General features: G+C 37.5%; 1 protein-coding gene across 1 annotated transcript in view; it reads left to right on the forward strand.

The window, feature by feature from the left end:
• ALA3 (aminophospholipid ATPase 3) overlaps positions 1-26,846 on the forward strand; it is a 289,031-nt gene that overhangs the window by 177,686 nt on the left and 84,499 nt on the right. The window contains exons 17-22 of the mRNA XM_089411303.1: positions 3,005-3,106; positions 3,211-3,274; positions 3,369-3,581; positions 14,118-14,283; positions 14,760-14,839; positions 14,989-15,228. Coding sequence (XP_089267429.1) covers positions 3,005-3,106; positions 3,211-3,274; positions 3,369-3,581; positions 14,118-14,283; positions 14,760-14,839; positions 14,989-15,228 — 865 coding nt within the window. The remainder of the gene's footprint in view (positions 1-3,004; positions 3,107-3,210; positions 3,275-3,368; positions 3,582-14,117; positions 14,284-14,759; positions 14,840-14,988; positions 15,229-26,846) is intronic.

Genomic DNA, 26,846 nt, shown 5'->3' on the forward strand with positions numbered 1-26,846 from the left:
ATGAAAAAAGCTCACTTTATTGCTGAAACGTGGCTGTATGACCTGGAAACGCGTTTCAGGCCATACTGGGCCATGTTTCCCCCACATGAAACATGGCAGTATGACCTGAAACGCATTTCCAGGCCATACCAAATGTGTTTCTGCATTTCTGTTTCGTTCAGCCCAGAAATGCTCTTAGGACCAACGTTTCCTGCAACATAGCATCAAACCCTAGCTGTCAATATCAACTGTCATAGACAATTCTGCCTTTGCCCAATGTGCACATCAAGCCCTAGCTGCTGAGCAACTCATCTCTGCTCAATCTAAATAACAAATCTTACGGCTGTATAATTGTCAACAAAAATTTTGCTTTTGCTCAACCTGCATATCAAACCCTTTTGTTTACAAATATCATCACTTAAACATAATCAAGCTGACAACCTCATTTAGCCATTCAAATACTGGCATCTGCTCCCCAAACTGTTACATAACAATGCCACTATAATCAGTCACTGAGCTCTGATCTCGATTCTCAATGCTTCTTTCGATTTTCAATTTTGATCAAAATCAAGCCCCAAAACCCCAGAACAGAATTTGCAATTAATTGTCAGACAAAGTGCCCCTATCAAGGCAAATTATATATATTGCCACTTTCTAACAGTCTGTTCTACGAATTGCATAATTTTTTTTGCTTCGACAAATGAAACCTTAAAGTTAAAGGTTAATTTCATACTCCAAACCAAATGTGGATCGAATCTTAGTCTTCAACTCACATGGCATAGCAACTTTTGACCCATCTGATATTTTTTATTATACATATATTGACTTCCAAATGGAGCGCACATGGATCTGGTCCAGTGACTCTGTTCATACCATAGCCATATAAAAAATTATGTGTTGATCTCCTTACAATTTGTCGATATAATGTGATGATATATCAACTAATGTAAAGCCAGCTAAGTGCAAGGTTTTAATATAGTTTAGTCAGAGAAATGGGTCGTTCGCTTGAGTTCGAAGTGCTGTTATAGAGTCATATGCATTCTTGGAAGCGGCTCGAATTCCTTTTGAAGACTGAGCAAATACAGCTGTAGAAGAACACGGGTCGTTGATAGAGTCAAGTTCCTGCCCTTCTTCAGTCCACACTCAATCGCTCCATAGACGTCAAGACTTTCTCTCCAGTGCACCAGTGATCTAGTCGCACTGCTTTTCAGTATTATATATATTACTTTCTACAGACCTTCTAATTGAGTTCTGCAATCTTGAGATGGTCAAGATATAGGGTAAGCTATATGCAGAAAGGTGATCCAGATTAGGTTAGTTATCACCTATTGGAAGCAGGAACTAGCATATCAACTTCAGGGGCAGAGAGGAGCTTTAACCAATGATTACAATGATGCCAAAACACACAAGTTACTGTATTTGAGGACAGAGAACTAGGGCCGGATCAAGTAGATGGAGGCCTGAAACAAATGCTGGATTAATGAGATACATACCACACTAACAAGATTTCTAGCCCACAGTTCGAAACTTACAGAAATAAGGCTGCATGTTTCTGTTCACAACAGGAGCCACACTTATTGATAACAATTTGCATGCTGTCTCTGAAAAATTTGTAATAGATACAGGTTGAAATGTTTAGTTTATTGCCCAGAAGTATACCGCAGAGGATTAGTCATCAAGGCCACAGGGTACATGTATATATGTTTGGCAATAGTCTGCATTTAATTTCAGAGAATTCCAGACCATTGTCAATGAAACCTCGTCCTAGTACCAGTGTTTAACGTGATGTATAACCAGTTGTACATGACTGCAAATATTAAGAGATATAACTAGCGAAACCTTCAACGAAGAGTCCAGATCAAAGTTGAACAAGAGACATGCCACTGTAACTGCCACAACCTGATTAGAGAGATGCCCTACAGAAGGATAAAGGACTCGGCTGCTTCATGCCTTCAGAAACACCTGCAAGATAGACCAATCGAATCCCATAAACCATATAACAAAAACCCACAAAACCTTTCAGAACTGCCTCTTGTTAGATCTTCAAGAACTCCTTAGGGCTGAGAGTAATTTCAGAGCTAAGTCCCTAGATCTTCATTTAATTCATACAATTTTTTGGAGAGCAATTGACACCTTTTATTGTTCATAGAGGGCTAATCAAATTCCAAAAGGGAGGGAACATTAAAGTTTGAGTGTGAAGCCGACTTGAAATTGATGGCTATTTTAAATTAAAATCCAAAAAACTTGTTGAAGTCAAAACCCTTATTGGTGTTAATGTTATTTTGAATTAAAGTTTGATGCCCACAACTTAGTGACAGATGCTTTAATTTATTTTTATTAAGGAGACCTCTTCACTTTGTGATTGGTCCAGCAAATAATAAGTTGCCACATCATTAATTTGTTGGGATTTTACCCACAAATTGGATCCTTCATCTTCAAACAAGCATAAAGCATAACTACCAAACCCCCCAAACCGTGAGGCCTCTCGTCATGATCCACGTACCGTTGGAGTTGGCTTGACGATCCACATACCATTGGAATTGGCCTGATGAGGAGAATACAACAAAGTCAATGATCCACATACCAATGGAATTGTCTCGATGAGGAGAATACAACAAAGATGATCTCTAAGGAAAATTCATGGCTCTGTATCTTCAAAATCCTCAACTGATGCGGGGCTTCTAGGGTTTTCTAGGGGCTTTGACCAATGGAGCTTCCAATTGATGACAAACTAGACATATTAAGAGCGTCAATAGCGTATGTTGGCATCAGTGAGAATACCATTCAACAGGAGTCCAGGGTGAGTCCAGGTTTAGTTTCTATAGGGGCCAATTTCTTCTACCCCAGAACATCTTACTGCTGTATCTGATTTAACCCTGTCACATTCGTTTAATTTCTTATTTCCAATTTTTGCTAAGATAGGGTGTTGAATTAGTTTGCTTGTAAGTTGTTACTATTTGTGTAGGTATACAATTAATTTTTCTTCAATTTGATATTTATTTGGTACATTATTTCTGTCATGCAGACGAACACCAACTGCAATACGTGTCCGTGAATCACATGCTGAGAAAATGGGCAAGATCCAAGATGTTGGATATGAGATCCTGAATGTTTTAGAGTTCAACAGGCAAAGTTTTTACTGCCATTAAAAGTCTATTTCTGCTTGCAAATCCTTCCTCTTTTTATATCTTCATGATTCAGTTAGTATTGACAAAGGTTATTGTTTATCAGTACAAGGAAGTGCCAATCAGTCATTTGTCGCTACCCAACTGGAAGGCTAGTGTTATATTGCAAGGTATGCCTTATTGTACTCAATGCGCATAAGCACTGAAAAGTATATAATCATGCCATTTAAGTAGTAGCGGTATAACTTTTTATGTGTTTGACAGGGCGCTGACAGTGTTATCTATGAGAAGCTGGCTGGGGGAATGGATGCGATAAAAAGAACAACTCGAGAACATTTAGAGAGATTTGGAGCAGCTGGTCTACGTACACTATGCCTTGCTTACAGAGACCTAAATAATCAGATGTATGAAGAGTGGAATGAGAAGTTCATACAGGCAAAATCTGCTCTACGTGAACGCGAAAAGAAACTGGATGAGGTCTGCACCTTTTGTCCGTTGCTCATTCTTTTAAAATTTGATGTCTTTTGGGATTGTTATTCCTCCTCTTTTCGAATTAGATAATGAAAATGTTGACTTCACTAAGTGGGCATAGCTCAAATTTAACATGCGTGAAAAGAACTTGCATATAGAATCTTGCATTCTTATCTTTGTTATGGCTCTTTGAATTACTTTGTTATGCATTTCTCTCTTTGATGGTTTCTTCCAGAATCAGTGTGTTGAAACTTGAAAGTCTTTAAAGGATTTCCTACTATAATGTTGGAACTACCATTGAGAGGAAGAATTATATGATATTGTGGCCTAACTTGATGAATTCTTTCACTTCTTTTGCCCCTGATGATGGTGAAGTGCCCACCTGAAACGTTGGATGTTTCTGACCATTTGCACAATTTATATCCAGAAATAGACAAGCTTTATGAATTCTTGATAAAGAGAACTACCATGGACCCTAGATGGACAATCATTGTTACCTTGGTCTCTTTAGCTCAAATCCTTTCATTATGGCACTCTGATTCAGCCAATGCATTTCTCAAGTATATAATTACTTCTAAACTCCTCCACTGTACAATTAACTTGACGATCACTACACTGTTGAAATTTCACCTTATGAAAGCTGATTTGCACTCATAGAACTTAAAACGTACTCTGTTGAATCTACAAATTTCTCAAACACCTATGAACACTTGAGATCCACATAAACACAAAATGCTGTATAGAAGATTCAGTAGTGTAGAGTCTAGACATCACATATCAAAATGTTATATCGTTATAGCAGCAAAAAACTGATGGATCTAAGAAAGAAAAATATAAAAATCAGTTCTGATACTAAATCAGCTCAGTAACAGCCCAACTATAAATAGAAATAAGATCTGAGAAAATCAGTTCAGTGTACTCATGTCTCAATATGCACCAACAATTATATTTCTTATTGTACAATGAAAAGGAAGATTACATATATCAGCTTTTCCAAGCTTACAATGCAAGATCAAGCAACTTCTCACACTAGCCACCAATTCCTCATAGCTGGAGGCCAGGACCTGGATATCACAGGGAACCAATAATGCATTTTTATAGTTTTAAAAATAAAATTTACATAAAAATAAAACATATATACAAATTTGTAAAAATATAAACCAACATATATAATACTTATAATTATATATATACACACACACATACAATAAGTATATCAATAATAAAACTCTATAAGACTATAACTAATAAAATATACCTTTATTAATCTATATTAATAGCAATAATTTTAATACTTGAGTGGGCCTAATGGTTACGAGCATATGTTCATATCCAGAGTGCGGTAGAGTATGTACACCTCCATAAACTTTAGCAATCAAATCGTTGCATGGAGGCGGGTCCCTCCCATAAACAAGGGGGTCTCGTACACTACTTTGGTGTTTGGCTTGGCTGCAACTTTAAAAATAAATTACTTTTAGTATCAATACATAAAAGTTGTATAATATATTTCTATATTGTTAATAATAATGTTAATAGTACATATCTAATTAATAATACAAGTCAATATATTATTTATATAATTGTCTAACTGAATCAATAACTTATACGATAAGAAGGTAAGTACTAAGAAGGTAAAGAGATTTCTACAACTTTATGGCATGAAAACTTCATAGATAGCCTAATTCTACAACTTTGCAAAATAGAAGAAGATACTCACAATAAACTTGCACAATTTACCATAGCATCACTTCATCAATCCAAGAAAATCATTTCAAGCAGTATCTTCCAAGTATTTGGTTATGGATTAATCTCATGACAAGAGTACTTAATGAACAAACGAAAATGGCAATCTCATATACAAAACAATGTACCAATTGATATTTGCTAACCATAAACAAGAGAGATCCACAATATGATTGCTTAAGAGTTCAAGATAAAATTATCATCCACAAATATACTAACCAATAATTGGTACTGATAACAATTAGAGAGGCCAAAGCACTTATCCATGTAAATGATTATCTAATGATTTCAGATGCCAATGATGATTACTCAGTAAGATTACCAATGTTCTTATGTATTTAGAAACCTCTAAAATACATCAATAATGCTCAATACAGTTATTAAAGATATAAGCAATCAAATTCACCAATTCCCTGATCTTAGATATCACAGTGATTATCAATTAGATTCTCAATCATTTAAGAGGCACTCAATAATATTCTCTGATCAAAATACTTTAATGCCATTACCCAAATATATTCAACACAATTATGGGATTATAGTTTTAATGTTTCAAGTGCTTTGTGAGTGAGCCTATTGGTGCAAATTTGAAATTTATGGAACTCACAAGATAAGAGAAAGTTAGTATTCAATGTTACAATGCCAACAATCCTCTTTCATAAAAGCACATTAGACAACCCTTTTCTACAAAGAGCATGCAACAATGGAAATTTTATAAATGCGATGATAACAGTGAGTGATTATGAATATAAACAAGAGAAAGCCCTAGATCATTAATGTTCCAATCACATCAGCAAGTAAGCTTTATGGAAGCATTAGATTACTTAAGAGGAGAGACCTAACAGTGAGCTACATTTATGCCAAATGCCTTAAACAAGACGAAAATATTCAATTTATTTAAAAAGCAACTTGAAATGCAAATAAAGAGAAAATTGTGCCACTGTTGTGTTCAGATTTCAGAGATCAGATTTTTTCATAAAACAAATGAGTCAAATAGAAACCCAGTTCTTGCAATGATTTATTAATGATTTAAAGCTTATGTGAAATGAGTTTTTGTATTATCTAAGTGAGCTAAACATCACTGATAAAATAAAACTATACTGCTGTAGGTAATCAGTGATATAAGGAGGGTTTAGAAGGTGCAAACCTACAGGCCTTTTGGCCCAGAAATTGATAGTCTTATTTGCCCAAAGTCCGCCTGGTAGTATGGCTGCCTGTGAGAGCAAAATTGTGGCCTAAACTCTCTGCAAAACTCAACGAAAATTACTCCAAAAATGAAACTGTTACCAGCAGTGGCCGAGATGAGGGGAAGGGAGGTCAAGAGAGACTGGTGTGAGGGGAAATAAGGCTTCAGCAGAGAAAAAGAAACCATTGGAGGGGAATTAGGGGCTTGCTGAGGAGGGTTTGAGCCCTTTGATGCCTGCGGCCAAGGGAACAAGGCAACGACAGGGGACTGAAGAACTTGCTAGGGCCACAGTAAGGGAGGAACAATCCTGTAGGGCTTGCAGGTAAGCTTGGGAGGCTGCCATGAGGCAACAAAGGATAAGAGGAAGAGGACGGAGGCATGGGAGAGGGTTAGGAGGAGAGATGAGGCCACAGAGAGTTGGAAGGAAGGGTAGCGAGGAGAAAAGAGGCTGCGGCAGGCTTGGGGAGAGGAAGAAGGGCTGCCGTGAGGGGATAAGGAAGAGCGGAGGGCAGAGGAGGTGAGAAAGAGAGGGGCCAAGGAGTGAAGAGGCAAGGAAAAATGCCTTCAGGCCCGCGGCAGGGAGGGAATGAAGGGAAGAAAGCCACGATAAAGGAAAGAGGCCCACGACCAAGGGGAAAGAGGGCTATGCTGAAGCCCAAGAGGCCTAAAAATTTTTGGATGCCCCTCAAAATACAAAATTCACCTTAGACTCTGCATATTTGCCCAAAAAAATGCCATGAAATCACCTCCAAAGGGTTAGGCATTTTCCTCTTCTGCTTGAGTGTTGAGTTTAGAAGGGAAAAAGATCGTGGATCTTGCCTTCCAAGGCCTAGATCCACCTCTAGAAACCCTCACCAAAAATTATTCCTAGGACTGGAACCTTTGAAACCCTTGAAACCCTTGAAATTCTTCATATCTAGCTTGAGGCTTAACTGCACAAATAAAATTAAAAGAGCCTGTTAGGCCCCTATACTACTAGTGTAACCCTTTATTGTTATTAGTACAACCCCCTTATTATATTGTTGTACCCATGTAGTCCCCATATTGTTACTATTGTGCCCCATAGAAGCCCACTATTGTTATTATTGTGCCCTTACATTATTATAGTTATGTCGGCTCTGATTATATTATGACCCCTTAGACTCCTATATATGTAAAGGAGGTTGCCCCCTCGAAGAGGGTTATTTCTAAGGCATTCATCTATCTTTTCTATCTTTTTGTGAGCTGGTTTCATAACATTTGGTATCAGAGCTTTGGATTCTATGGTTTTGCTGCTCCAAATAGGTCATCGTGGCATTTTCGCTATAACTTTTTTTCTGCGACATTTCAGAAACGAACAAAAAAACCCATTTGAGATGAAATCGCCACTATCCTATTCTCTCCTAGACAAGTTGCTATCCTTTAGTGATCCATTGCATCCAATAAGACAAGACTACTTGTGCACACTCTTTCACAAGAGGAGAATAGGAGTATGTGTAACAATAATCCACTCCAAATCGACTCTCCTCTATTTATATGAGGTGACCAAGAGTCAATTTGGGATAAATTTAGACTAAAAAGCCCTAAAATAATATTTTAGGTGTTGAGAATTGAAATAGGCGCCATCATAAAAGATAGCTCTCATAACGATAAAACATTCAGAAATTTCCTTTTTTTTACCTCACACGTGTGAGTAAAAGGCTCTCAAAACATGATGTCATACTTTAAAGGTGAAGACCTCCCTCAGACAAGGTGCTAGAAACGGTCAAAGAGTGCTCCGCACTCCAACCCATCTCCTCAACATCATGGTGCATCCTCAAGCCATATCTCTCCTCAACCATATGTCATCATCAATAAGTCCCACATCATCACTCTAGGCCATGCAAGGGTGACATCACAAGCCTAGGGTATAATGCCATCTTAAGAAGAAAGATACCATCCCTCCATTGGGATCACAACTCAACATCATCATCAACAAGGTCCAGCAATAAGGCAATGCCCATTAAGAAGGTGCAAGGCCATTCTAAGGGCACTCTGGGGTCAATCGGGTACGTTATCATTCCTGGTAATCTCCTGACTTCATTGCTGATATTGAAGATATGTTGACGAATGGAACTGAAAAGACAATAATAGCCTCCTCTGTTGCTCATCATCTGCGGAAGTATATTGGGAGGAAGCATGAACTTGCCATGAAGACCATTCTGCTGATAACTATGGACTTTTTTGGGATGTTGGTATGATTGCTGCCATTCTTTTTGAGGAATATGGGGTTATTTTTGCAAATAGAGAAGGCGGTGTAGATAGGCTGCTTGATACATTTTTGAAAGACATTTCAGTGTATAAGCACCTTATGTTTTGATATCTACCTATTTTACATGGTGATCAAGAACATAAGAAAGGGTCACTATGGTTTTCAGTTTTGATGGTGTATGGTGGTCATTGTCATAAATATGTGACGCGATTCTTGTGTTCTCATACACCATTGTGAAGAGAACATCTCCAAGCTGGAGCCATATGTTATCCACCATATCACATGATGATCACACATGTGAAAGCCCACGCACTGAAAATGCCCAGCTCTCAGCAAACACCCTAGCAGACAGGAGTGCACATGCTAGTAAGATATTGTCTTGAAGAGGAAGCCTTGAATATGTACTCGTTTTTTATTGGGTATGGCTTTTGCATATGTATCATAAGAAGTCAAATAGAAGATGCAGGGTGTTGTCCCTTGGTTTGCAAACCAGCAGAAATTGCATTTCTTTTCTCATAATTGTTAGATCTATGTCTATCATCAACCCTTTGAATTGAAGGTAAACCTGATGTAATGTTTGAGCTAACCAGAAAATAGTATGCCTGGAAGTATGATAACCCAGTGATGCTCGAAAGGATCTGGAAACTCGGAAGTTACTGGATCAAATTTAGCAACATTTTGTTTTTGCTACCTTTTCAGTTAGCTGGTCTGTAGGATATGGTATGAAAATCCTAATATCATTTGATTTATATAAGCAGTTTGATGAAAAACACTCAAGTCCTGTAGAAGCATTGTTATACTTATAATATACCTCCTGAGATCATTCTCAGGAGAATCGTAGTGCTGCATGGTTCCTATGTACAGCTTATAAAAGTGATTATGTTCGTGAATAATTAAAAAATACCTCATCAAGTGGAAGAGCCTACAGCAAGTATATGCTTCTTGCTAAATAGAAGATTTTCGTCAACAACATCCCTCATTACCTATGCTTTGAGGACAAAGCATTTCTTTTGAGGTGAAGGTAATGCTATGTATAAAACAAATAAATAACTTTAATTGTATATTAATTATGACAATCAAAGATCATGAGCCCTCGTGAAAAGGTAACCAAGCCTCTATTTAAGCCAGGGCCTTCTTTGTAAAATACCATCATTCATTATATATATATATATATATATTATTTTCATATTTGAATTTTGTGTGTAATATATGATGATGATCTCCAGGGTCTGTTTGATATTGATAATTCCAAAGCAGCAGGCCTAACTATAGAGAAGTCATTTTCTTACTATTACAGGCTCTCTTTGTGCGGCAAAGGATAAATAAATTGCTGATCTGATAGTGGTGTGTTGCATTTTTTAGTATCATTTAATGAAGTTTACACGGAGAAAAGGCTCAATATGGACTCTGGAGCACATAGATTTAGATATTTATCATAGTCTCAGTTTGAATAGGAACTAGTCAAGCCTGCATATTGGATAAGTCCAGGGCTCAAACCAGCCATCAAATTGGAATATTGGATCGGTTTGTACTGATTTGGTACCAAACTGGTCCAAACCAGCTGGTCCGGTCGTAAACTGATCATGCAATAAAAGCCTAACTCCTAAACCCTACACCTAAACAAAAGGCCTAACTTAACGCTAGGAATTCTAGGAATCTATGATAATGTTAAATTCTTAAAGTAAAGCCCTTTACTTAAACTTTTAACATTATCATTAATTGTTTCAGGATGTTTGAAAGTGTTTCCAACCTTATTGGACTTCATATGGAGAAAGTAGAATTTTATATCCCACTCAAAATTCAACAGACTTAACAAATTTTCAGGATTTTAGGATTGGTAGGATTGCAACATTCAGTGAATTCTATCATTTATGAGTGTTGATGTTTGTAGTCTGGATAGGTATTTCTGCAGAAGGCCCAAGTGTCTAGATGTGCAGGATTCGTCCACATAAATCTCCTTAGGATTCTTTCTCAAGTGTGAGCAAGTTTCTTTTGTAACCTAGCCTAAATTTTGACTTAGAAAAGAACATAATTACTATGCTGGCTAATTGAGTACTGTTACCCACCACCAGGAGGTGATATCCATAAGAGAAATTTTTCTCCTAGATGGTCCTCTACCGGCAGCCAACACCCCCTTGCAGTGACCAGATAGCTGGATGTGCCACCATCTCTGCCACCTGAGCCAACCATTATGCTCTCTCTCTCATCTGTCATAATTGTAATTTCTATGTTTGAAGGTGGGCCTTCGAAGCCTGAATGTATGGCTTTTCATTTTGTTGTTGGGTACTTATGTTTACTTGTCATCGACACTTTTGGGCATGGATTAGTGGGGGGATTTGGTGGAAAGAATGGGCTTGGTTTCTACTCTTGACCCATCTGTCAAGAGTCCAGACATATTGATAAATATCCGTCGGAACATATGTGTGTCAAACGATTATTCAAATGGACATTCAACATATTATTCAAAAACCAATTGGTGTGTCACACAATTATTACTCACCAGGTCCCACAAAAATTTATTCTGCCCACAAAACACTTAATGTGAATTTTAAATTCCCAGCTCCTAAGTGTTTGGTCTCAGATACTTTATCTTATTAAATCCCTAATCCTGTTCACTTTATAAAGGAATCTAAATAGTTTTGTCCTTCAATTTAATTTATAATAATTAAATAATTTTTATAATAGGTAATTTATGATAATAATAATAATTTTTTATAATAGTTAATATTATGTTTTACATTAATTATAAACTATTTAATTTGTATGAATACTTACTATTTAATACATAAATAATATATTAATTCTAAGTTTATTAACATAATATATTAATTATTTTATATAAGTATTACATTTTACAAATATATATAAACTATATATTATAAAATTTATTTTTAAAATTATAAAAAATATATTTATATTATTTGTACTTGCTGTTTCCTGCGCGTATCCGGATCCTGACTTTTCAAAACATTGGTGGATCTGAATCGAAATCTATATCTATATTCGATTCCTGGTAACTTAGGTTATATTTTTGCTCTTATATTGTAAAAAGAATTTTTAAGACATGTTCTTCATGTCTTTTTGATTATTTAGCCCTTGAAAGAATTATTGTAAGACATGCTTTTCATGTCGGATTTGAAAAAGAAAATTTTGAAATTTGAAATTTAATTTTTTTTTGTTCTATGATAGTCAAGTTGGCCTCCTTCAAGTCATGTCAGCCTAGTGAAGAGACACCCATTCGTGAAGGAAGAACATCTATATAAAGACATTCGACCTCCTCCACATGACCACCGTTCGACCTCATCACAAGAAGACAATTTATGGGCATCCAAGTGAAGGTCAAAAGGAAGAAGAAGGATGAAAAGAAAGACAAAGTTCTCTCTCTAGCTCGCGTTCTCTCTCTCATATTTCACATGTGAGACTTTTTCTGGGCAGTTTTCTAGGCAGGCTGAAATTTTGGGCAGTTTCCGGGCTGGAGACTAGGTTTGACTATTAGCTTGTTAGCATAGTTGACTAGCAGCATTAGATGTATCTCTTGTTGAATTGAAGAATCTCTCTAAGAAAAGGTTGCTGGGTTTCCCCCCCCCCCCAGGTGGATTTTCCTAGGGCAAATCTTGTGTTCTCTTTTGTGCATTGTGATCTCCACTGGTGACTGTTCCTATGGTTTATGGTTGAATTTCTGAAGTAAATTGGAATTCTTAAAAGAAGAACTATATCATTAGAAGTAATTGTCAGAATTTTCAGAAATCTGTGCTTGCATATATATTGTGCTTGAAAAATCAACACCCCTGACACAATCCACAGGAAGCTTTGAAAAGAGGAGCATCATTTATCAACACCTAATAAGAGACAGATTGTAAACATCACATGATCTTGTTTACAGTGTGGAACCACATCGCCAACTTAAGAAGAACCAGCCAGAGAAAAGTCCAGCTCACATGATCATATGCTTTAGATAAATCAAGTTTCAGGGCTACTACAGGAATATTTGAAGATCTTATTGAGTGAACAACTTCCTGTGCAAGAGAGACCACATCGTGAATCTCCTACCATGAAGAAAACCAAATTTCTCCTCTGAAATTAGATTGCTCAGGGCTATAATCTTGGAAATAATATTATAGATTACATTGCAATAAGAGATTGGTCTGAAATCATCAAAAATGTCCCCGCCCTGATTCTTAGGGATGAGCATGAGAAACATCATATATATGTATGTATGTATGTATAAATGCTCCTAGGATGCCCCGCTCCGGTTGTTTTTTGGGACATGGTCCCACTTTTGCTTCCACTCTCTAGCAAGCTTACTCTTGAGTATTAACTCTCTCCTTTTTCCTGACTTTATTTCATCAAGGCTTTAAGGAACCAGGCAAAAATACATTAAAGAGAATTTGTTTATCTTTTTCTGAGTGTTTCCGATTTTGTTTCAGATCTGAAACTTTCTGACATGGATTTATGAAGGAAAAATACCGATTTTACATACTCACACATAAGTTGAAATTTTATTTGCTTTAAGTCTTTTGAGCTAGAAATCTGAAGAATTTATGGGACTGCATATTGCAGTATGGAGTCTTTTGCAAGGTACGCTTGAAGATTTTTGACTCCAGATCACTAGGGATGCCCACATCAGGCTAGAAAACACTACCTCAAAGTGAGAATGATCGTGTGATTTAGCATTGGCACTTTCTATATATGCCTCATTTGATTCCTTCTGGTTTTGAGTGATAATATAACTTACTACCTCAGGGAGCGTATACAAATCATAGATGAAGTTATCTCTATTATTTGAATTAACCCTAATTAATCCAAATGCAATCAATGAAATGATTTTAACACTTCGAGCATGTCAGGATTGGTTGAATTCTCTCAAGTACTTCATACTATTTCATGGTTGTGGTCAATTTAATCTTTCTAAGACTCTCTTTGATGAATTTCCATTTGCGATTATTTCATCTATGATACAAATTGAAATAACTAATTACTTTGAGAAAATGTGTTGTTACTTGTGGATTAATTTTCTCCTTAACGTAAATTTTGTTTTTCTTGAAATACATATTACAGGGATACTTGCTAGTCACACTCTCCAATTGTGTGGATGGTACCTAGGGTAAATTGGATTTTTTAGCGCTCAAGGCCAACACAACTATATATTCATTAATAGCTCAACATGTCACTTGCAGTGATTGATCCTGGTTGGGGAGGATAGAAAGAATTTGGGATAATGTGCAACTTGTTTTTTCCATTGATGACTTGTTCCTGTCTTGTTACCTTAATTAACTCCATATTATTAATAGAGTATGGTTAATAGAATTGCAGATACACTTATGTATCTGTTGTTTTGTCATATGTGGTTTAACAATGGTTATGAAATCTGATTTTATTGTAGGTTGCTGATTTGATTGAAAGGGAGCTTATTCTGATAGGATGCACTGCAATTGAAGACAAACTTCAAGAAGGGGTACCAGATTGTATAGAAACTCTTAAGAAGGCTGGCATAAAAATTTGGATATTGACTGGTGACAAATTGGAAACGGCGATTAACATTGCATATGGTTAGATTTATTCCCTCATTTCAAATATTGTTTTCTGAAACTTAGATGTGATTGAAGAAGTACAACGAGAAGATCTTCCTTTTAGGGTATTCGATTCTCATCCAAGCAGGTCATGATTTACCCTTTCTGATGGAGTTATTTTCGAGCGTATGCATATCTGGTTTGAGAATTTTTCTTGCTGATGGTAGTTATTCTTGCATGTATAAGTATGCACATAATCATGCTTGTGTTTCGTAAGTTTTCAATGCTGATCAAGGTTGCACTAATATGGACTGAATTTTATGATTTTACGAAACTTTAGAGGATGTATTGGATGAGGTTCTCCTTTTGATGCAAATGGATTTATGGCTTTACATGCCAATGGGAACATTTTGGTTTGTTGACATATTTATGGCTTATATTGCCCATATGTATAATTTATAGAGCTTATTAGTTGAGCACACTCATCCAAGTCAATACTTGTTTACAATGTGCAGCTTGCAGCTTAATTAGCAATGAAATGAAGCAGTTTATCATAAGTTCAGAAACAAAAGAAATCAGAGAAGTGGAGGATCGGGTGAGATCTGTAGGAAAATACTGTGTTACACTTGTGTAGTTGAACTTGCTATCTATTCTTGTGTGATTTGGTTATAAATTTGAATGCTAAGTAAATGTGCTAGCTTTCTTATGGTGTTGCCCTGTTTTCATTTGTTGTGAATTATTTAGGGGGATCCTTTAGAAACTGCACAGGTTATAGAAGACACAGTCAAACGAGAGCTGGAAAGATGTCTTGAGGAAGCCGAGTACTATGACAACACCAGAACACAATTGGATTTGGCACTTGTGATTGATGGAAAGTGTTTAATGTATGCATTAGATCCTCAGTTACGAGGGAAACTGCTAAGGCTAAGCATGATGTCCAAAGCTGTTGTTTGTTGTCGAGTATCTCCTTTGCAGAAAGCACAGGTGATAAATTCTTTGAACTGAATTTGTTTCACTGGAGCTGAAAATATTAGATAAACTGCTACAATTATCTCGGCAATGTTTCAATTCTAATTTAGATTCAAACAATTGCTTTGATTGGCATAATATTAGTCAATGTCCTTGTGAAAATTGTCTGTTTTAGTCCTTTACCTCTAGATGTTGCATGGAAGAGAATTAGTATTTAGCTTTAGGATGTATTGCTTCATAGCTTGATTGATAATGTAGTTTCTCTAAAGGCATATCCTTCTTTAACATGACAATGACTTCTATGGACATTCTGTTGTGTCTGTGATCTTAATGTTTCTATTTTTACATTTGTTCCCCTGATATCAATGTGCATTGGAGAGCATAACAGAACCTGAACTTTAAAGCTCCTCTTCCTTCAAAATACATCAAAATATTTATTATACATGTCAAGATGTTTTCTTCCTCTAATGGATGGTAAAATCTCTGCTTTCTCTAAAGTGTGGTTAAGCATTGGTCGACTCATGCAATAAGCCATAGATTTATTGTTTCATACGCCAGATGTTATTAGCTAGAAATATAAGAACTCTTGAAGTTCAAACAAGAATATGCAACCAACTGATACTCAAGTAGCATGACACTTTCACTAGGTTATGTATCAAATGAGGGCAAGGGAATATATGAAACTGTGATGCTTGTTGTGAAAAATGGCCAAAATATTGGAGTTTGATCTGTAGCTATGTCTTTGTATTTGATAATAATTTCACATACCATTAGTCGTTGTTGTTGTCCATATGATAATAATTTCACATACCCTCATGCGATAAATGTTGGGCTTTGATGAGACTCTAGTGTAACATCCCAAGGGGATTTTACAGCCCTTAGGCTTTCTGATTTGGCTACAAGGTCATATCTGCTCTCAACAGTGGGAAAAACAGATGTTGGGCTTTGATGAGACTCTAGTGTAATATCCCAAGGGTATTTTACAGCCCTTAGGGTGTCTGATTGCAAGGGACCATGCACTAAAATATTTTTTACATCAGATAATTACATTTCAACTCTTAGAGGGCGAATATGTTGGAAATACTGAGGGGGTTGAATCAGTTTTCCTGAGCAATTGACACTTTTAAATATTTTCAGAGCATTAGTTAATCTTCAATTATTATTAATGTTTATGCAGTAATAATAGTAAATAAAAGAACACAGTAGGCACAAGAATTTTAGGTGGAAAACCCCCTCTGGGTCAAAAACCACCGAACGCTTTTCTAATAAATTTTTTAATCTTCAGCCCCAACTGAAATGAAAGCAACAACTTCCTAGAATTATAGAAAAACATTCTTCTCCAACTCCCACTGGAAGGACGCCCCAATGCCCTGGTTTCTTCAGTAATCAACTGAATGGATGCCCCAACACCCTAGCGAGCCACAACTTGCCCTAGCACCACCCTACCACCCTAAAGTGTTCACAGGCCCCAACTTGTAGGTGACTTCATACACCTGCCTAGCACCTCCCTGCCACCCTATAATGACTGAAATAAGACAAGACTGTGGATTCCCAAACCAGGGACAACAATCCATGATATAATAAGATGTACAATGATTTTCGTGTACTTGACCAAATACCCAATCACTCTATGACCTGCAACCCAACCATGACATCATCCCAACAGTGACTCCTATACTTCCCAACACTATCTCTTTGACTCTAGGCAAAATGACTCTTTTACAATCTTTACAATGATGACTTTTTTAAAACTTTACAATGCTGACTCTTTTACAAATGACTCTTTTACAATGATGACTCTCGGCCTTAAAAATACTTCACGATATCTGGATGGCTGTCATGTCTTCAAGGATGTCCCGCTGCAATGCTTCCTTGATTTGATACTTCTGCTCTTGAATTCTTGTTTGAAGTTGTACTTGAATCTTCTTCTACCTGCATGCAAAATTTGCCCAGTGAAACTAATCCCAAAACAAAACAAAACACCCTTCAACTTACCTATGCCTGCAAAACACATGTAAGTGCACAATAATGAATACAAATTAAAATTAAAATGCGTACATGAGGTGTGCTTGTCATGTTTGTTGTTGACTTGTTGCAGTAGTAGAAAAAGAATCCCACTCTTGATATAGGCCTGGACTGTATGCAAGACTATATCCAAAACTGACCTAAAGATATATACAATAAAAGTTGATGGCAAACCTTGGACTTGTGATGGACCAAGTTCTAAGTACAACAACAAAGACCATTCTATCAAATATGACAAGACAAGTATCATGAACTTACAACATCATATAGATTTAACAGACGTAGGATCAAGAATATGTAGTATCAAGAATAGGGCATCCGAAAAACTAACCGTGACATATAGAGACATAGAGATATATTCGAGACCCTGTATATACTTACGTTGCCCTACAAAAACATATGTCAGAGATGATACTCAAAATTCAAATGTAAACACTAATCATACATACCTTGTTGTAGGAGACTTACCTTTTGACTCTGGATGTGTGGTCCTTATTGCAGTGATAGTCCTCTGAATCCTCTTTCCAATCCCACAAGTTTGATCAAGATTGGATTCTTCAAGAAAGAGTTATGTCCAATCTCCAACAATGACTTGATTATAGACTGGTTCAGTAGAGTGAACTTGTACGAAGTACCACGTGTCACTGTTGCAACCTTTGGCCCTGAAATTGATATCCAACAAATTACAGTCCGCCATCTTTTTGTTACTATTTACGAAATTTGAATTCAATGCTCAGAGAGAATGTTATGACGATTTTCCCAACGTCACTTGTTTGACATGGAATTTGAGAGCCTGCAAAAGCCCTAACTTCCTCCGATCACATCTTCGAAAATATAGCGAACCAAGATCTAAAATTCGGTTACGAGGTTCATCAAGATTTCGGCTCAAATGGGTTTTAATTTTAGCTTCTGAAGCTTCACAGAAAAAAAAGTTATAGCAAAAATGCCATGATGACTTGTTTGAAGCCACAAAATCCCTACTAGAGGATATGGGGGTCACTATTTATATGAATGTCTTGAGTTGAGAGGGTCCTCAACAAGTGAATGTTGGAGGGATTTTAGGAGCAAAAAAAAAAGCATTATTAATTATTGACTATTCAATGAACATAACCAATTATGAGTGCCATGCCACCACCCCATAGGGCTTTAGCCCACTAACTGGGGTTACTAACTTCAAACATGAATATCTCTCAAACCGTGAAGAATTACGTGGCGTGCCATATCAACGGAAACATCTCGACGAATAGAATCCATCTAGAAAATTCTTGACTTAGAATAAAGTTGTCAAGTCAAAATGCCCACGCAAGATTGGGGTAGCCCATGGTGATGCTTGGGTTGACATCAATGACAATCACTGATCAACAGAATACCCATTTGTTATAGACCCCCATAAAATTTACCCAATTCTGCGACACAATACGATTTAGTAGACCAAGTGATTTGTAATAAAATAATTTAGCCAAATAGATTAAACTATTCCCAAGTGAACTCAACTAAGAACGCTAGGACTCATCGAAGACTTCGCAATAAATTTCACCCTAGCTTTGGGGTTTAAGTTGGAGGGAAAAATCTCTTCCGATTAGCAGTGTTTAGAAACACAGGTAATTGGTGAAGTAAAAAAACCTTCGAGGATGAAATTCGTCGCCAAAATTGTAGGCTTAGCTAGGTTGTTACATAATTACACGGTCTTACTAGCATTATTTACATTACAGCTTGCAGAAATTGGGTTCACAATGACATGACAGATAGCTGATTGATGATTATGACTTTGAAAATTTTTGTCCAACTGCTTCCCTGGACCTGTGACAAAATATGTGCAACATTTGACTCCATATGGGGACATGTTGCTTCATTGGAGTGACATGGGAATCCAAAATCCTGTATCCAAGAAAACAAAAGTCCATCAAATAGATATCCATTCAAAATCGAAATCGTCATGCATATATAGAATATCTGTTGGAATAAAAAAAATCTACTCTAACAGATATAAATTTTAAGACGTGAAAAAAAACTAACTAATGACATAAATGAGGAGTAGGGTTAGAGATCCCATACAAAGGATTCCCAATGGCATTTGATGTTATCTGTGTGGTACAATCTAGAACATCTGTTCGCTGACAGGTAAATCAATAGGTTGCTTGTCAGACGTTCCTTGCTGAAACTTGACCCTTTTATGTTGATGTAGATTCTCATTACTGTGTTGCACACCTCTGTCAAACTAAAGCTTGCTTATATTTCTGTTGGGATGATAGGATGGAATATGAGTCGAAGAAAAGTGATAAACCGACTGAATGAACTCAGCCTCATACCGCAATAGATGACCCACCCTGTAGTTCAATCTATTCACCATTTTCCAGGTTCTTTGGAACTTCAACGTGATACCTTCTTTCCACTTTTCTATATAATCTGACCATACCACCTACTGCTGCAGGAATAGTAGCATATGAAAGATCCATATGAATACATCCTCCTAAATCGGCTGCAAACTTCCTTGAGAGAAGCATTCCCCACACATCTTGAGCATCAATGATCGCTATGTCCATGGTGATAATCTTATACAAATAATTCGCCAAGGAAACATGCAAATCTTTAACTACGCCAAGGACTTCAATTCTCTTTGAATCCATAGAGCAAATGTTATGATAAGGTCTAGAAATTCTTAAATTTTTACTGATCCATGACCTTCTTAGTCATAACATTTGTGGAAGCACTGGAATCCAGCATGCAATTATGAAGTAATCACTAATGTCAAAGGTGAGAAACAAAGGTTGATAATCTTCATTAGTCATGTAGCAATTCAAATCCTTTAAATTAATTTCTTTGTCTTTTGGATGTGAATCAACCTTGCCCTATTGGGCCATGCGTAAAGCCTTGAAGAAAGCTGCCCTTTAAGAAGGAATCCTCAAGAGTTCAAGCATAGGGACAAACATTTTAACACTGTTTTTCCGTGCAGCCCAATCAAGCTTTAATCCTGATCTATACTTTTCAGATGCAACCTGCTTATTCTGACTTTGCTTCTTACCCTTTCTCTGATAAGTATAACCTTTGCTTCTAGCAATTTCCAGAATTCATTCCTGAGGTGGAGTTTCACCATATATTTGTGTGATAGGATCCTTTTCATCACTGAAGTTATTGATTGCGAAGGAGGAGGAAATCATATCTGCGCAACAACTTTCCTTAGAAGAATTCTAACTTACATTATTTATCTGTTCATTTGCTGCTTCATCCAAGATTTTTATAGCAATAGCACATGCACTTTCTTCATGGAAACTTTCACATGGTCTGCAAAACAGGATAGGCTGATCAACAACATTAGCAAATTCAAGAGGAGTAGGAGGTCTCTGATCATTTGGAGGGCTCCTTCTTGGCCATGGATTATTGTTTCCTTTGTTATTATTGTTATTTCTAGGTTGTACATTTTGCACTTGATTTATTTCCATCTGAATTAGCCTAGACTGCATATCACTTATCGTTCTAGCATGCTCAATTCTCATTTCCTTAATTATTTGAGTTAATTCTTTAATTGAGTCAAATTCTTCCTCCTTAATTTATTTTACTTTAGACTTGACCGGACCTCTTTCAAAACCAGGGATCTCTGAGTTACCAAAGCTTTCTTATCTTTTTCTAATTCTTCCACTGTATTCTGAGTAGCAGTTAAATTGGTAGGCTCGGTACATCTAATCTCATATTGAGTGTCAACACCACAGGCTTCAAAATATTGCTCTAATATTGTCTTGTCAGGTGGCTTGTATTCTTGAGTCATGTCCTTTAGAAGACCATTAAATCTTTGATTGAATTCTTCAACTATCTCCTTTTCTCTTTTCTTAATGGAATTAAGCTCTTTGACCAAATATTTGCCTCTATTTTGTCCCCAAATTTATCCTTGAAAGCATTGGTTAGAGCTTGCAATGAATCAAAAGCATTATCAGGCTTGTCATGGAACCAATCCAATGTAGCATCTTCTAATGAGAGGACAAATAGCTTCATTCTAACATCCTCATGATTGTATGCAGCTGCATCAACATATTTGTGCAGAAAAGTTGTGAATTTTTTGATGTGCGGCTCAACGTTGGCTGCATTGTTCTCTTGGAAGAATGGAAGGTTGTCTATAGCAGCATTTGGTAGGTCATGAGGATACCCTTGAATGTTGGCAAAGCTACAAGGCTTGTAATAATCTGTGAATTCTTGATTGGTGGGATTAAGGAAAAGCAAGTGGGTATCAGGGAGAGCTTCCTGTCTGAGAAAGATTAAATGCTTTCTAGAATGTAATTTGTTTAACTGAGCTCTCAGGGCCTTTTCAAGATATCGAGCGAGGTTAACCAAGCTACCAAGATTTCTTCTAGAGTAAGTTCTTGTAAATGGATGAATAAGTGGATTCGCCGTCCAAACAGGAAACCAACCGAAATGTCCAGGTGCTAATGGTGCAGATAGAAAAGATGAATAGATTAGCGAGAGGAAAAAGGATAAGGTGATGAAAAGTTGAAGAGATATACTAGTGCTGAAAAATATGGTGTTGATGGGATAAGGAATGATGCGATAATGAGAAGATTGAGAAGATGTCGTTGAAGCGCCGAGAATAAGATGTCCCCGGCAACGACGCCAAAAAATGTTGTCACTCAAATTGTACAGGCATGGTGCGACAACGACTCAGGTCGGGGGCTGTTACTCTGATCCCCGACCTCTTCGTTCTAGTTGTCTCCCAACAACAGGCTATGGAGGGTAGTCCCTATGGAAGATAGAAATGCAAGAGTTGTTGGCAACCAATGAGTCTGGGAGACACGATTGAATGGCCTAGCCACTTGGTTGTTTTAGCAAGATTTTAGAGATTAGATTTGTTTATCAATGAGACCAGTGCCTAATGGAGTCAACTTACTTGCGTTATATCAATTAAGGACCAAATGACCAGATGAAAAATCGTTGTTCTAATGCTTAACTATTTTATATGCTATGCCAATCCTATGAGTTATGTGTGATACACGAATCTTGATTACTTTTAATTAGATACCTATTCTAGGTATATCCCTTGATCTTTATCCCTCTCCTTGAAATCTAACATACTCAGTGCCTCTAGCGTGGCAGAGACTGTGGCTCTAACGACTGCAAGGTCACCATTTTAAATACTATAGAGCCAAACTTCTCAAGCAAAGATGGAAAGGCGGTTCCTATCTCTCTATCAATGCTTGGAGGTAAATTATTAGTGGAAAGCTAGTACTAGAATGAGAATGCAAGATTATCGAGTGGTTTTTAAGGTGAGATTGTTTAAATGTTCCTTGTAGTACTTTATTTATGATTTATCTTTAAGATATCAAGTACTTAACAATGCTTAGAAAGGTAATCTCAACCACAAGACAAGTGCCAATAATAAACAAGAGATATCCACAATACTATTATTCAAGTGCTCAAGACAAAATTATCATCCACAAAGATATTAGCCAATAAATAATAACAATGATAATGATTAAGGAAACTTAGAGCACTTGTCCACTTAGAACAATTATCTAATGAGACAATACAAAATGGCAATGATGTTTAGCCAATGTTTCTCAACAATGATTATTAATAAATATGCAATTAGATTCACTAATCCTTAAGTTGAAGAATACTTAGATGATTCAATGGAAGTTACTTCAATGCCAATTAGATTGATAGAGACAATTAGTTTTCCAAAGAGATAACTGATGTAAAGCAAGATACTGCACAAGATATCCTTGAGATTCATGTTAAGTGCTTTAGAGAGTGAGCTTATGTGCACAATTAGGATTTATGGAACTTCACAAGACAACCAACATTAGATACTTCACCAAAAGGCAACTTGATGTAAACACCACTATCCACAATCAGAAATTTAGAGCATGAGCAATAAAATCTTATGTTACTTATGTTTTAATGTTACCCAACTGACATTAATGAGTAATTAAAACAACAGTGAGGTTATTTGGGACAACAGTAAGTTAGATTACTTTTAGAGCACGTTAGATGCATTGTGAGATACCAATTGCAAGTGAAATAACCTACTATCAAAACCACTTTCAAATCACCAATTTCTCAATGTTTTAATGATGCAAATGCCATTGTTATATCAGACCTATTATGCAGAGGTGTCAGTCACCAAGACTTTGTAAATTCATGCGTAGTGATAAATGCCCAATTTATCCAATTGACTTATTAATGTATTAGACAATGTGTGAGTTGATTTTATGCCAATTTAATTTGTCCTTTACCACTGTTATCAAAGAGTTATCTCATTGTAACAAAATGGTGAGGAATGAAGGGTTTAAAGATTAAACACTTAGACCTTAGGGCCTTAAAGGAACTTGCCTAAATTCTTCAATTTTTTTTTTCAATATCTTTGCCACTTGAAAACACAAAGTTTTATCCAATTTCTCTGCAAAACACACCACGAATTAGCTTCAAAAAGTCAAATGACCAAATAGAGATGGAAAGAGGACAAAGGAGGGCTAAGAAGTAGGCAACATCTAGGGAAAATAGGCCTCGTAGGCTTGCTGTCTAGGGAAACAAGGCTTTAGAGGCCCACGACAAGCCTTGAAGTGTTGCCACTTGGCTAAGGGAATGGTTGAGAGGCCTTAGAGGGCTGCCACAAGCCTCCAAGAGGTTGCAACTTAGGAAGGAGGGGAGAAAAGTGTAGGAAGAGGAGGGCCACAAAGGAAGAGAGAACTGACAGAGGGATGAGGAGGCCGAGTCGATGAGAAAACGACAGGTAGGGAGGGAAAGAAGAGGACAAAGGCATTTTAAGGCCCGCGACAAGGTTTCAAGGGGAGGCCAAGGGCTTTAGGGCCTACGACCAAGCCTAAAAGGCCTGAAAATGACCACAAGCAACCCTCAAAGGGGGATTTCGTCCAACGAGAAGAGCAGGTTGAGGCCTTTAGGCCTTATGGCAAGGGTAAAACAAGGAGGTTGTTTCCCTTTTAGGGTTGCGACTAGGCCATGTTACCACTCAAACTAGCAGGGGATCTAAAAGGGGTTCCTAATAGGGCAACTACTAGGTTAAGGGAAACGGTGGAGGCTTAGCCTATTGTCACCACTACTAAGTCTCCCTGCTCTTTACGGACTTTCACCGATGGGAGGAGTCCCAGTAGTGTAGGGATCACTTGTAAAGTATATGTCAATGGATAGGTGGAAAGTGACCCTGGAAACCCTTTTCCAAGGATGGAGTGAAGAATGGAATTAGCTTGCTCTTTAAGCAAGCGACTTGGTAAGGGGTGAAGAATGGAGGGTTGAGGGAGAAGCAATAGGTTTATAGACGAGGTTCTTAATCCTTATAATCCTTGGGAAACTTGGATTCCCAAATTGTCCATGACAAGTAATTTTTATTGAGAAGTGGGACCACATGGGGCCAAGTGGACCCAGTCCAGGTTCGAGGATGGAGTGTAGCAACCAATGATGTTCATATCCTGGACAAGGTGAAAGGAAAAGACCAAACAAGAATATTTACTCTAAAAGGTTGAATTGATCCTCTTGAGGTCTAGCCTTGGGGATGCCTAGGCAAAATTCGATCCTAGAGCTTGGGCTTGGGATTCCCGGAGATTCCACTGTAAGAATTGCATCAAATTTGGAGGAGAGGGAGGGGACCCACTAGCGCAGTAGCCTATAGGAGATAGAAAATTTTTCTTTGGTCAATTCCTGGGAAACTGATGCCCTGGGTGACCTGATGGGGCTAGACCTAGGGAAAAGGGTAAAAAGAGGGTTAAAATGATCACCCTTTTGAGGGATCAGTGCCTAATTCACTTGGGGATATGGAATTAACGATGCTGATGAGTAAGAACTTGGTTTCTTGATCAAGGAGGCCCGGAAAGTCAGCTTCATCCAATGTTGAGAGAAAGAAAAGAAAAGTCATCTTCAAGCATTTATACTTCAAAGAAACTGATGCAAGCTTATCGAGACAAATAATATCTAGGACATTTCATTCATATAACATTGGCCCATACATTAAATTAGCTAAAACATGCTCAATTCCACATTTCGATTATGCAACAACTAGCCCTAATTTTAGTAGTATGCATCAACAAGAATAACAACATCAACATTTACTTACAACATTATAGAGTATATCCAACCAACATTTCGTTTACAAGACAAAGCTCCAAGATAAGATAAATAGCCCAAATCTATACGTCAAAATTCATCCATCTCCAAAAAATATCCTCCAAGGAAAAATGCAAAGTTCTCTATGATTAGAGAGATCCCAAGTCAAGTGATGATCCAAATGAATGTATCTAACATCAATATATAGCCTCCTAAGGAGTTTGAATTAGCCTATGGGCCTACATTAACCCTTAATGATAAAATACTGTGCAAATAAAACCCCTCTTGGTGACAAGCCCACCAAATTAGCTCACAAGTGTAAAAATAAACCTCACAAGGGGCCAAATAATAATATGTACATGTCATGGGGCCCTCCAAAGGCCTAATAATGTCTAGAAGTGCCATACTGAGGAATAATTTCCTTGGAATATGATGGAGAAGGGGGTGGCCCCTTGTTCTCCAAGTAGTAGATTTGTGGTGCTCCCAGTGGGTCTGAGGGCACATAAATCACCCCATGTGTCTCCATATGAATTGGAGATCCTGTAGATGCTTTGCAAGGGTCCGAGTGGTGGAATGAATGTTGCCATGACATCGTACAAGTCTTGGGACACCTGCCAAGAGTGCGGGGTTCCTGTGGGGGTCATGCTGGGCAAAATGTACCAAGTATATCACCAACATCCCAAAGGTGGATTGCTAATAGTCTCTAAGCATCGATGATGATCCGTGGAGTGCTGTCTACTGCTGTGGAGGCCAATGGCTCTCTATGCACACCTTATATGTGCCAATGTAGACCTCTGGGGTTAGGATCTCGTATAGGGAGACCAAACCCAAATGGAAACTACCTATAATGATGCATAACATCCAATGTGTCCCCTAGGCTTCCAGTACAACCATTTGTTAAAATAATTGGGTAAAAGAGTTTACAAATCATGGATAACAAAGTGGGCACTTCATAATGGCATGCCCTTCCGTGGTGGGCTTTGGCATGTGCTAGTGTCTCCAAGCTCCTATAATGATGCATAAGATCCAATGTGTCCCCTAAGCTTCCAGTACAACCATTTGTTAAAATAATCGGGTAAAAGAGTTCACAAATCATGGATAACAAGTGGGCACTTCATAATGGCATGCCCTTCCATGGTGGGCTTTGGCATGTGCTAGTGTCTCCAAGCTCCAAAGGGGGTTAATCAAGTAGCCTATTAGGTGATTTCAACTCTTAAAGGGGATAGTATATCCAAGGTACATCCCTCTAATGGGGGTGTCAAGTGATAAATAAGTGGATTGGAGTAGGGAATGAGAAGGGCAATCCTGGGCCACATATCAGGGTATAGGGATAGCTAGAAGGGGAAGCCCATACTTGGGTATGTAATGTGTAGGAGGGAGAAATCGTGGTACATGAGGTGCTCTGGTCTTGATTTTTCCACCATTCTTTATATGCCTTTTGCCTTTTATGATTTTTCTTCAATTAACTACTCGGGCTCAAAGGAAAAGAGCATGATGTGTAAGATATAGCAGTGATTACCGCCTTTGAGCTAGGGCAGTTCATTGCCCTCCAGGGGTTGGGACAA

Source organism: Pinus tabuliformis, chromosome 3_1 (genome assembly GCF_031772625.1).
Source record: "Pinus tabuliformis cultivar Carrire ecotype Pingquan chromosome 3_1, CPIR1, whole genome shotgun sequence".
Classification (NCBI taxonomy): Eukaryota; Viridiplantae; Streptophyta; class Pinopsida; order Pinales; family Pinaceae; genus Pinus; species Pinus tabuliformis.